A 13800-nucleotide genomic window follows, 5' to 3' on the forward strand; every position below is an offset into this window, starting at 1 on the left:
CTTTAAAAACATCTGTTTTCTGTTATTTCTGCCCCACCCTGTATGTATGGCAGATTTTTTTTTTTTTTTTTTTTTTTTTTTTACTTGTATTCATCCAAAACAAGGCACACTGCCACGGAGACGTAAGGAGTTACTGTAAATTAGGGAGCATGCCTACAAGGATATTCTAAGTAGGGAGTTGAGTAGCAAGATGTCTTTACATTTAAACTGGGAGCAGGATACAGGGAGGGAATTCCAAAATCGAGTAGTCTGAGGGAGAAAATTTTTAGAGTAGTAAACTCTCCAGCATCAAAGGATCCCTACAGTGAGAGTGTGAGATTTTGCTGCTTGACAGGTTAGTTGGGGGTATTTATATTAAGGGGGCACGAGTGCTACGAGTTCATCGGAGCATATTTCATTTTGATATACACACAAGTAGGCATCACAAACTAGTTTAGAGTGCGAAAATGGCAAATATAGTGAAAAAGCGTTTTAATTTCAACTTGTATAACCTTGTTTATTTTTTTTTAGGTCATTTGGTTAAATTTACATATAAGCAAAATATAATCTTTTCAATGTACAATTCTTTCGTGTTACTAATAGTTTCTTTTTTCAAACTATTTAAAGTTTGGTTAATATTTTCAGTGATGGGCAACTTATTTTTTCCTGTTAGTGTTTTTTCATAATTAGCGAACATGATAATGTCGATCTATCCATATAAAGATAGTCCCACCTTCTTCTATAATATAAATCTCACCTGTCTGTTTAAATGTATGTATGTATGTATGCATGCATGCATGCATGCATGCTTGTATGTCTGCCTAAAACTATAGAGAGCGGCAATGGATTTTCACGAGATCGGTATCGTTTTGAAGTTCGACCCTTTGAACAAAGATCGAAAAATTGGCTAAAAACATTAAATCCTTCACCCTCAACTGGGTACTTTTCTACAAGGAGGGGGTCGCTTTTTTCACAAGTCATCTCCCTCTTTTCGATTGACTAGCCTTAATTTAAACCTTTGCCACTTATGGTTTGACGATGGACACAACGGCAAAGACGTCACGTTTTTTCACGTTCTTTTCCTCCTTCGCGGTATCTGCCTGTCTACAACTTTTTTTTTGATCAACACACACCTCCAAACACCCGGGCAACGCCAGGCACTAAGGTTAGACTTAGAAAAAAAAAACAAAAAAAACGACCATTCGTCAATGTGGTGGGCTTTTCGTTTGCAAAAAATAAAATCCTAGTTGAAAACTTCAGCAATCCAAACAATTTCTCCATGTCTGACTTCTTATCCGCCTTCATTGTCTTACACTTTCTGTAAACAAACTAGTTATCCTCCCCAACTTCAGCAGCAATTCCATTGCACTTATGTACCCAATCCTTGCAGATACTACAACAAAATAGAGTTGGACAGCTGACTTAATTCAAACGCATGCTTATCAGTTGTTTATGTGAATGAAATAAACAGGAAAACAAAGTTCAACATTTGCTCCTTAGCAAAAAAAAAAAAAAAAAAAAAAAAAAGTTACGATGCTTATGCATTGTATGACCCGCAATTTCCACAAAGTTACTTGGGTTTGTCCGGCACCTGACGTCAATAACCGAAAAAGGCCGATCTCAATGTTAGGAACGAACGTGCTGTCAGTTTTTAACTAAATATGCATCTAAGCAGGCGACTTTGTTTTTATAAATTGGAAGAAATAAAAATTTAATTTTAATCGTGCAGGTTAAGGTTTAGGGTTAGGGTTCGAAACGCTCAGTCAACCTTTTCGGGTTATTTTCGTTAGTTGCCGAGTGAGCCCGAGCCAACTTTGTGAAAATTGTGCATTGTACAATGCATAATTTTCAAAAAAACAACATTCATTTTTTTTTTGGGGGGGGGGGGGGTGAAGAAAAATGCAAGGCAAAAGATGACTTTTTTTTTTCTTCCACCCCAAATAAGGCACATTGCCATTTAGAACGTAAAGGGGTTACTATTTGGGATTGTGCATATAACAGGAAAATGTCTGTTCACATTACATTTAAACTTCAGAAGATTAGTATAGTCAGGGAAGCAGGAAACAGGGAGAGAATTACAGAGTATATAAACGCTAAGAAAGAACGTATTAAAGCGTTCCGGCATCTAGGAACCTCAATAGTGAAAGAGTGGAATTTTACTGTTTGTTGGATTAGTCAGAAGTATGCACGTCGAAGGGGCACAAGTCCTAGGAGTTCAGAGTATATTCCACTTTAATGTCACAAAGAAACAAATCGTGCAAGCTAAATAAAACACTCTTCTTGGGTTAATTCGACTGTATCCAGCCAAATCATTACAAGTCATTTAATTAATTGAGTAATGCCAATGTTAAATTAGTAGAGGTTTATGAAAGACTTGCTGAATCCAGTTATTGTATAATGTTGTGGGGGGAAAAAAAACAAAAAAAACTGAAATGCAAGCTTTAAAGCAAGTGAAGGAAAAAAATAAAACGTTTGGCTGTAAATTTTTGAGATGAGGATTGATAATTCATATTATTTGAATCATTTGGACTACTGTTCTCATCTTTAAGGTTATTCGCACAATGTTTTCGCCGGCATAACCTCCAACCTTCTTCAGGTGTATCTTGTCGAACTTAAGAATCTTTCTGTCAAACTTGGGAATCTGCACAGAATTTCTAACAAAACCCTTTACTTAATCCACAGAGATAGCATGCTCTCAACACGTCAGCCATGACTAGGTAGAAGTTCTAAGTAGTTTGCAATTTTTTTTTTTATGTCGCCTGATGATTGAATCTTCAATCTTCCGAAGAGTGTAACTTACAACTAAATTTTACCTAGTACTTTATCCACTATACCATGGGTTCAACATAAAGATTCCCAGAGTTCAACAAGATATACCTTAAGAAGGTCAGAGGTTGCATGGATCAAAACGTGAAAATAACACTCAAGATAAGAACAGTCGTCTGAATAATCAAAATAATATGGACTTGTGAAACTTCCAGATTTATGTTTGGTACTAACAAGAAATATATGTTCCTGTGTAAATGCAGTAACACCAATAATAAACAGAAGTTTTAAATAATCGTCACAGCAATTGATTTGCTGCCTTGGTAAAATACAAACTGATTATGAAGCTTATACATTAATAATAATAAAATTATTATTATTGTTCCAGGTGAGCACTGTCTGGAGATAGCGGTTTCAATCTTACCCAAAGCAGACCAGAGGACCAGTTGGCCAAAACGTGTTAAGACAACAACAACTATGAAAGTCAGTAATTACTAAGGATACAGTTAAGATACTCCGCATTCCTATCCCATCGCGGTTAACCACTTGAAGAAGGCCAGAGGAATAGTTGGTCGAAACGTTGTGAAACAACTATAAAGATGAGGATACCAGTTTGCAAATAAATAACTGATCATGAAGCTTTTTACAATTGTCAGTTAGAAAATAATTTCTGGTGAGAATTAAAGTTTATATAGTCGGAAGTTGACTAATATGGTTCATGCTCTTAGAGTTCAAACAAGAACAGTATTTCTTGAATGAGCCACTATTGTAGAAAAATACTAATATTAATTCATAGGCGACAAACAAGTTTAATAATTGGTTTTACTGAACTAGTTAACAATGAAAAGCTTTCTTTTTTTTTTTTTTTTTAAATAACAAAACATTCTGAGCGCATTCCTCTGTGTTGTAGACACTTGTAACAATCAAACTAAATATGGAATTTAGGCCGAAGTTTGCGATTGTTCAGATAACTCACTATCAACGTTTATCATCTATGTTCTCTTCAACATACTGCAACACATCCAGATTTGTGTCTTGGAGATCATCCCCTTTAACCAAGTATTTAACTGGTTCGATCATGCTGTATACCACAGGAGAGTTCATCCACTCCAAGTTTGGTGAAGACGCCCAGGAGGTCAACTGAAGACACAGTTACAAATCAAAGCTGATGTTAAACTTACCTCCAGTCTACTGTGTTCGCAGCTGACCCTGGGACTGGCTGTCCATAACTATCTTGGTCATTGGCGACCATCGTGTGTGATTTGTGGTCACCTGGGACATTCCCATGTTCTATAGGAGGAGCCGGATCAACACACCCTGGTTGAATGCCACCAAATTACATCAAGTTCTCTTTAACAAGAGGTTCAACACTGTCTGACTATCCTTATGTTTAGTCTCCAGAGATCATAATTGTAAGGCCTGATTATATTTGCCAAGTTTTGCCTCATTGTTTCTTTCCTTGTCTTCTTAAGGCACCTAGATTTCTTTTTGCTGCCCAGTTTCAGGTTTCTGCAAGTGCTGATATATACCTTGATTCTTTCAGCAATTGCAAAGACCTAAAACTGGACAGCAAAATGTATTCCAAAGAATTTTTGTTGTTATTTTTTTTGTCGATTGAAAGAAAATATATTTTCCTTTTATCTAACAAAATAAAGTTTGCGTGAATAAGGAATTGTAGCGGTCATAAATAAAGACTGATTTTTGTCATGGAGAAATGCCCCTGCTAGGTGACTTGGTAACAGACTGATTAATCAGCTTGCACTACACATCGATTCCATGCGTCCCCTGCAGAACTACTTGTCCCTTTGAGATCACGGTCGGTCACCAGAAAGAACCCCTGAAAGCAACAAAGCAAGACGTTCCTTCTTTCTCCTATCCCAGTCAACTGGACATGCAAACATTGACTACCTTTGCCTCAAGTAATTGCTGACAGAATTTCTGGGGTCCAAACAACTTTCTACATTTCCTATATTCAGTCGGACACATGATCAACTTTCTGCCACCTATACCGAACAGTGTAGGTAACTTTATTGAATAAACCCTTCCATCGCTGTTTATGTAAAAAGGTTTCATTTTTTCTTTCATGCAACGTTTTCATTATGCAAAACTAATACACAGGGTCCGAAAATTAAAATAAAACTAATTTTGCGTACACAGCCGCTGTATATGGAAGGTAACTTTGCGCATGCAGCCATGGTATAAGTAAAGATAAGCATGCACATACAGACGATACATTCGCATGAATAATCTCACTTACGCAGCGACAGTGACGGACAGTGTAGCGCACATGCATAGCCACTGTAGAGACACGACCGGCGTTGTGTAAATGTAACAATAACATTGCATATACAGCGGTTACTATTTTTGAATGTTAAATATGCAAAGTCGGTTCCTATTTACTTGCCTCCCCACGAGGGCAAGCTTTCAGATAGTTTCTAATTTAGGGGATGAAAAAATCAAGCCCCCCACCACACACACATAAAAAAAGGCACTCTAAAATTAAAATAAAAAAATAAAAAATTGCTTCAGTGTAGGAGGATTTCTTTTATTCTGACAGAAAACTAGAAACTCAAATTATCATAAAAATTATTGGTACTTGTGCATTTTACGACTCATGCTGAACTCATCATTTAGAAAGCCCTTCTTAATATGCAGAAGGGGCGTTTTTTGTTTTTGTTAACTATTCTGTACTTTCATCTAACAATTTAATAAATAAAAGCTACCGTGAGAATTGAATTTAACTTGAAAATCCTACCTAAAAAATAGCATGGTCCATAAGCAGTATAAGCACCAGAGTATTAGTACAATTTTGAAATTTTTTTCTTTTTGGTGCTTCTACGTTATGAGAGCGAAAGTCGAAACATTGAATTTCAAGTAAAATCAAGTGTATCTACTTTTGTTGCAGTAAAAAAAAAAAAAATCAAAAAATCAAAAAATTACGAAAAACGATAAGGTAGAAAATTAATTATTGATGAAAACAATTTTCGAAGACAATTAACGAAAATTAAGTTTTGCTAAATTAACTTAAGATTTTCAGTTTAAAAAAAAAAATAATTACCTCTTTCGTTATGATAGTACACTCTCCGTTTTTTTGTTTTGTTTTTTGGCAAAATTCAGTTTTTTCACTAATTGTCTTCGAAAACTTAATTTATTATCTCGCTTTTCGTAATTTTTGGATATGTTCATTACTGCGACATGACAATTAAGTAATTTGAAATTCAATATTTCGATTTTCGAATTTCGTTCTAATAACAAAGAAGCACTGTTTTTTTTTTTTTTCTTGATTTTTTTATTAATATTTTCTAGTTGTGAATTGTAAAGATGTACGATGCTACTTAGATGACTACGGAAGAGAGAAAAAAAAACAAAAAAAAAACTCTTCAATTAATGAATGAAGTCCTAAGTAAAAGTGCAGGAATTTTATTAGTCTAGGATTTTGTTTATAGTTAGATTTAACCTGAATATCTAAAATACTTTTAAGAATTTTGGAATACAAAATTTTTAGCTCGTTCAAAAAACGAGGGGAAAAATCATAACCCGTTTACTTATGAGTGGTTTATTCCAAATTCATCGTTGAATATGTTTAAAATTGAGCTCAGTTTTGCATTAAATACTAACCCTATTAATACCTAACTGTGCATCGAACGGATGCCATAATAATACTTAGTTCGCTGCACCTTATCATAACAAAGGTCCATACAAAATTTCAACCAGATCAGCTAAGTAGTTTCAAATATAAATATATAAGTAAATAAATAAACCAACCATCGTACTCGTACACGCAGGCAGCGTTAATATTGTTTGTACCTATTTACTATGCCTCCCCACGGGACAGAGTTAGACACCAGGGTCATTTTTTAACGTGGAGAAAAGGTACAAAAATAAAAATTGTCTCAGTCGTGAAGGATTTTTCCTCCACCGAAAGAGAACAAGAAATAGAAGTGCAGCATCTGCCGGAACAGATACTACACTTTGATCTTGTCCCGAAGGCCAAGATCGCTCTCGCGTTAATATTGTTTGTATAGCGATGGTCGGAAACCTAAAAATTGTGAGAAAGACTAAATATATATATAAAAAAAAAATTAAAAAAAAAATACATCTACATTCTTTTGAGGGCGCGATACGACACGGATGGCAGGTTTCTTAAAGAAAATGTTTCGTCACAGGTGGCTGGTGGTAGTGGTCACAGGAAGTAAAAAACAATCGCGTATATCTATATATAAAGCTGAACGCGCGTGTCGTGTGTGTGTGTGTGTGTGTGTGTGTGTGTGTGTGTATCTGTATCTGGTCACGAATAGGCTCCTATATGGTTTACTATTATAGAAAACTGATTACATATAATGATAGAAGATATATCGAAACACAGGAATTGGTATGTTTGATCTGGCATAATGATGATTCATTAAAATTGTGGGGTCTGCGTACGCGCTTGGTCCACAAAGTATGCAAATAAAAAAAATTAAAAACAACGTTTACAAGTGTTTTTGATATAGATGTACATAAGAATACTTTGATAAGTATGTTTTAACTTAAATAGGGATGGTATAATAAAATTGTGGGGTCTGCGTTCGCGCTTGGCCTCCATAGAATGGAAATAGGCACACACTTTAATAAAGACTTTTCATATCTATCTGCGTAAGTATACTTTGATAATTATGTTTCAGTTTGAAGAAATATGGTATAATAAAATTATGGGGTGTTCGTTAGCGCCTGGTCTCCATAGAATGGAAATATCTCACAAAGTTTAACAAGGTTTTTTTTAATATAGATCCACAGAATATTGTGATAAGTGTTTCTGTTTCAGTGTGAACATGTATGGTATAATAAATTATGGGGTTTATCTATTTTATTTTTACTTTCACCATATTTTGCTTTGGTTTTGATACCCCCAAATTCGAAGCTATCTCTTTACAATCCTTCCTTTTCATAACCTATCATACTTTCATAAATCAGTTAATTTTCTGTAGGCTGTTTTTGAACCCAGTCAACGATGGGTACTTTTGCTAGTACATATATATATATATATATATATATATATATATATATGATGGGCGTTGCAAAAGTAATGCCTATCATATTCCGTCCGAATGAGAGGGGTTGAAAATTGCATTGTTATGATGACTGAACTAATGCATTCATGACCTGAAAATTTAATCTCTCTGTTGCAAATACTGACGGTGTGAGGCATTAATAAATCACCCCCTGTCGTGGACACGCGTCAGAAGCAGAGGTGCGTCATTAAATTCCTAGCAAAGCCTTATTTAAGAATTTATGTAGAAAAATAAGTTTTAAAAATAGGAGGCTTTACTTTTGGAATGACCCTCATATATATATATATATAAGAGAGAGAGAGAGAGAGAGAGAGAGAGAGAGAGAAGGAAAAACTAGAAAGGAGGTGCTTGCTTGACTGCTCGAGTGCTTGACGCGATTTTTGAAGATTCGAGAATATAGACGTATAAGTGTCTATTGTTAATAAAAAATGTTAAAATAAAAAATAAAAAGGTGCTTATGCACTTATCTTACCGTGCTATTTTTTTAAATTGTATTTTCAAGTTTCACAATATATTATTATTATTATTATTATTATTATTATTAAATTGTTAGGTGGGAAGACAGAATATTTACAAAACACCCTCTCTTCATGTTAAGAATGGCTTTCAAAATAACGTCATTTCAGCACAGTGAGCCAAATAAAATTATTTGAAACAGTAAACCGGACATATTAAAATAAAAGTAAAAATATGAAAAATAAAAATAAAAAACAAAAGGCAGATATTTTTATTACCAGCTACTATCACCCACTTTAAAAATGAGGAAGTCGAATCTAGTTTATCTTAAATCCAGATGGTTGGACTGAGTGAGCAATTATGACAAATACAGGTGAAAGGAAAAAAGGGAGGGAGGAGGAATCAGTGAAACGTATGAAACAGAAGACTTTTGTTGTGTCACACTGCAGGTATGTAAGGGAGACTTCCGGCGCGCACACACACACACACACACACCTGTGGACAAAAAACTAAATATCGCCTCAAATTAATTGGTTCTTTTCTAGATCAGTGGCTCCCTTGGGAATGTGCTATTTATTTTGGGGCTGGGAAGCACAAATGACCCCATAATACTCGACTGTTTGCCTATGAACTTTAAGGGACATATTTTATGACAGACAACAAACCGAAAAAGTGGTCAAGAAGCAAATATATAACAAATAAATGTTACCAAAGGCAAGATAAATTACTATTCTACCTACCTGGATAATTTCTTTGTGTTTTAGTAGAGGCTGTAATCTTTGGAGTTCCGATCATGATTTGTGTTTCGAAATTAAACGCTTTAAAATAAGTTAAAACGCACAAAATATTATCCAGGTTAAAGTTAAAGAGAAACTTATATTGCCTTTTATAATATTTATTTGTTATATATTTATTTCTTAACCATTTTTTTCAATTTGTCATCTATAATACTAAATGCCCGTTTTAATTATAGGTAAACATTACATTCGAACGGACATCTTAAGTTTAAAAAAAAAATCATTCAAATTTGACAAAGGCATGTTTGTTTTCATTAATATAAAATATCTACAGGCACGGGTTTCGTTGTCTATGATTGGTCAGTATGACCAATGACGTATAGATTACGGTTTTATATATATTGTTTTACTTCCAACAGTACTCAATATACGAGTGTAAAAATTTATTTATGGCAAGTAAGCTACACAGAACCCTTTCTATTTCATCCCTGGAAAAATTCTTCAGGCTAAATGTACAGCTTACTTGTTAAGTAATACTTGACATAAGTATATTTTATACTACACACACATATGTAAGTGTATAAGAGGACTAGCAAGGTAAAATACCAAGGTATTGCTACAGCCTTCTTATATACGCTTACATATTTGTTCACCAGCAATGCTTTAAGCAAACTACCTTTCCCTTCCTATATGACTACTGCAGACTTAATTGTCGCCATATGGAAAATTTGCAGATTTTGAAACCTTTAAATTGGCGAAAAAAAAAAAAAAAAGGTACTTATGCAGAGAAGGTACCATGCTGAAATTACGTTATTATTTAGAAACCCATTCTTGTCATAGGGAAGGGATAGGGTTTTGTAACTATTTTGTATTTTCATTTAATAATTTAACAAACGAAAGATACCATAAAAACTTGAATTTAACTCGAAAATATTATCAAGAAAATAGCACATACTTTCTCTGCATAAGTACTGAAAACTTCAACTGATATACTGTTGTGCGTGCGTGGTGGTTTCATTATTTAAAAAAAAAAAAAAATGATAGCCTCATCTATTTTATTTTTAGGTGCTTATGCATATCTGTCACCGTGCTATTTTTAAATAGTATTTTCAAGTTAAATTCAATTAGTCACTGTGCACTAATTGTCCAACCCCCAAAGAGTGTTTATTCCGAAAGCCATTCTTAACATGAGGTTGGGGGGGGGTATTCTGAAAGTCATTTTCTTATTTTCAACCTTCCCGTAATCAACTTCTTAAAGGTAAGTACCGAAGTTAATAAACGTTGAACCTGTTCAATAATAAATGGGTGACCATTTGGTACTTCCAGGTACTGTTGTTTCCGGTCGTCCTGGACTCCTGGACACTGGACTCAAACAGTGTCGATTCAGGAGAGGTATGATTGGAGATTGCGCAACCCTTGCCTCACAATTACACGCGCAGCTGCCCCTACAGGGAATATCCTTTGTTTTTTAGACAAAACGGAGGCATCAGAAAGATAAGACTTCGAGTGGGTCTCCCAGTGCACTTTAACCATTCAATTTTTACAATATTTTTGTTTATAAAACTGTTAGGTGAAAGTACCGAATAGTTACAAAACACCCTCCCCATGCTCAGAATGGCTTTCTAAATATTTCTGCGCGGTAACAGATGCACAAGCATCTTATTTTTTAATTCGAAAACGATCAACAGACCGATAAAACATATTAAGGTGCTAATGCAGAGAGAGTGCGCGCTATTTTTGAAATCGTATTTCCACGTTTAATTAAAATTTTATGATGTTTTTTTTTTTTAATTGTAAGGTACAATTAAGGTAAGGTACAGAATAGGAACAAAACACCCTCCCCTCCCCATGTTAAGAATGGCTTTTTAAATAACGTTATTATTTCAGCACGGATCACTCTCTGCACGAGTACCCATATTAAAAATGGTGACCCCCAACGTGATTTGTGACTTTTTTTTTTTTAAGGCGGGCGTCAACTTTTTCTCAATGTGACCAAACAAATTGAATTTAAAATTGAAATAAAAGTAAAATTAGAATTCGTCTGAAAAATTCTCAGATTATTAAATAATTTAAGCTTGTATCAATAATTCAGGATGCCTTACTTTTAAACAGGTGTGAAAAAGAAATGTCATGAGAAAAGAGGCACAGTAGAAGTTCAGTTTCTTAAAATCAGTTTACTACTAACACGTGATTAACTTTGATAGGTAAAGAAGAAAGTCGTAATAGTCACAAATACTCGAGCGATACACTTGAGGGTGGAGTATATTTAAATGGTGTTACAATAAAAGAAAAACGGAATAAAAAATAAATAAATAATTTATGTGCTTATATACACCCTAAATTTCATATTTAATTTGACAAAAATTGGTTTAGTTCGGTTCGAATTCTGTAAAAGCGCCGAATAAGTAAATTACAATTAAGACTTCCGGGTGTAAAAAAGAAAAAAAGTCGCATACCTGTCAATTAAAACTAATCATGGCTATTGTTTCCTGGAGATGATAGTTTTGGTGCTTATGCACTTATGTTACCGTGATATTTTTTAAACCGTATTTTCAAGATAAATTATGATATATTTTTTTTTTATTAAATTGTTAGGTCAAAATACAGAATAGTTACAAAACCCCCTACCGTCCCCATGTTAAGATGGCTCTCTAAATAATATTACTTTAGCACAGTAACATTACAGTTTGTTTTTTTGTTTTGTTTTGTTTTTTATGGTGTCTTTTTACATTGAAAAGAAAACATTCTAGATTATTTTTATTACTATTCTAATATATCAGAACGTTTCAGCCGATGTGATCTCCGACCTTTTCCAGGTGTGCATATTTTCGAACAGGCTCATTGTTCAAAACTATGCACACGCACACGCACACCTGAAGGACGACGGTGGTTACAGCGGTGGAAACGTTGTGAACATAATAACCAAGATGAGAATAGTCGTTCGAATAATAAAAATTATCAATACTCATCAAAAAAATTGGTAAGCAACAAAAGTTTTTTTTTTAAGTACACTAAAGTTAACTTACCAATTGAAGTACAAATATCACCATAATAGCAGTGCTGGTCGGGGATAATGAGGAACATCTTCCACTGCCCATGTTTAATTTTGTTGATTGGGAAATTAAAAATTATTTTTGTGGTATATATATATTTAAAAAAAAAAAAAAAAATTAAAAAAAAGTCAATCAAGAAACGTTCTCAGCAAAATTGTGGGTGGAATATTTTTAAATCCTGAGCGCAAATTCCACTTTTTTTTAATCGTTATAATGCCGCTGTGACCAGCACGACAACATAATGGTCGTCTGCAACTGCCAACCGAAGGCTTCTTGAAAGAATAAGAAGAACCGATGATGATTATTATTATTATTTTACACTAAAAGACGGAGGAGTAACAAGTTGGTGAAGAGACATCGTGATTCATTTGCGGCTCTCAACAACAGCGGACAAAACCGATTTACTCACTGCGCACGCGAACTCATGCTGCTACTACGACTAAACAAATAGTTACACAGCATCGAAAATGCTCAATGACTAAACTGATTATAAAACATCACAATAAGCAACTGTTTTCGTAATCCTATTATTAACAAAACAGATCATGTCTGTCTTTTCGGTTTTAACTCAAGAATTTACGATCATCATTTTCTGTCCAGGTACGAAACTTTGCGCATTGATACGAAGTAAATTACTCAAAACATCCGGTCGGCTTTTTAAGTAAGAGGTTCGCTTTATTTAAAATCTAATTTGAAAAATTAGCAAATGAAATAGTTTAATGTCTGCATCTTTTATTAGTTGTTTATGAGCGAATTAAAAGCCTAAAAATATATCCAGCATATGACTATAAAAAAAATACTTAATATACACACGCAACACAGAAAACAGAAAAGGCTTTTACTGTCTGCTCGCGTGTGACAATATCACACTTAGGACCTCAGGCTTGGATCAGAGTGGTGTATATGCTTCAGAAATAACCCTCCCTGGCATTACGTCCTACACTAGAGAAATAGCTTATTGCTGCTCGCATTCGGCGTCCCTACCGGCGAATGCCGAAGGGAACGCTCTCGGCTAATTTTACATTGATTTAGATTGACCCCTTTAAGAGGGAAGGGGCAATAAAAACTGATCTTGTATCTCTCTTTTTCGCAGAAAAATAAAAATCACTGTTAATTCGAGTTTGATAATATCATGCCTTTCTAATATCATATCTTTTCTTTTAAATAATTTTTTTTAATCAGTTTTATCGAGATATTTTATTTTCATTTTGTTCGTCTTATGCGGATATGACCTTAAACTATATCCAGTGGTGGTGCTGACTACTGACTGAGGTGCTCAGTGTGGTGAGGCCCCATCTTGCGGGCTTTGGGGAGTGTGGAGCCACCCTTTAATTACCATTGCTCCCAGGTCCACTCTGACCCGGAGTCGTAGTACCTGTTAGGGTTCCAACTATGGGTTAGAAACTGACTTGAAAACAACAAATATATTCTATTAAAAAAATTTTCTTCAAAATCTTTGGATTCGGCATTAAATAACCTGAAAAGGGTTGATATGCCGTAAAACAACCAACCGGCATATCAACCCTTTTCAGGTTATTTAATGCCGAATCCAAAGATTTTGAAGAAAATTTTTTTAATAGTACACTGAAGTGACACTTCAGTGTACTGTATCCCCACAGCAGGGAGAAGGGGCAGGCTCAATTTATCGAGACGACTTTTGAAGTAAATTTTTATACCTGGTCATGCGCGCTGCCTGCAGGTATTCAAACTTCTATCAGTTTGGAATATAATTCGGTTTTCTATCCTTCAAAACAATAA

At 34.5% G+C, this 13800-nt stretch overlaps 1 protein-coding gene and 1 long non-coding RNA gene across 5 annotated transcripts in view; one reads left to right on the forward strand and one right to left on the reverse strand.

The window, feature by feature from the left end:
- Positions 1-12712, reverse strand: part of LOC145293938 (sodium/potassium-transporting ATPase subunit beta-1-interacting protein 2-like) — a 249386-nt gene extending 236674 nt beyond the window's left edge. For 2 of the 4 annotated variants that reach the window (XM_080140793.1, XM_080140794.1), the window contains exon 1: positions 12016-12712. In XM_080140793.1, the coding sequence (XP_079996919.1) occupies positions 12016-12087 (72 nt within the window). In that variant the 5' untranslated portion in view covers positions 12088-12712. The remainder of the gene's footprint in view (positions 1-12015) is intronic. The other 2 variants (XM_080140792.1, XM_080140795.1) reach the window with 2 other exon arrangements.
- Positions 8839-13800, forward strand: part of LOC145293939 (uncharacterized) — a 52415-nt gene continuing 47453 nt past the window's right edge. The window contains exon 1 of the long non-coding RNA XR_013869797.1: positions 8839-10247. This is a non-coding gene — a long non-coding RNA (uncharacterized LOC145293939). The remainder of the gene's footprint in view (positions 10248-13800) is intronic.

The sequence above is a fragment of the Euprymna scolopes genome, chromosome 15 (assembly GCF_053919585.1).
Source record: "Euprymna scolopes isolate OS-2025 chromosome 15, ASM5391958v1, whole genome shotgun sequence".
NCBI lineage: Eukaryota > Metazoa > Mollusca > Cephalopoda > Sepiida > Sepiolidae > Euprymna > Euprymna scolopes.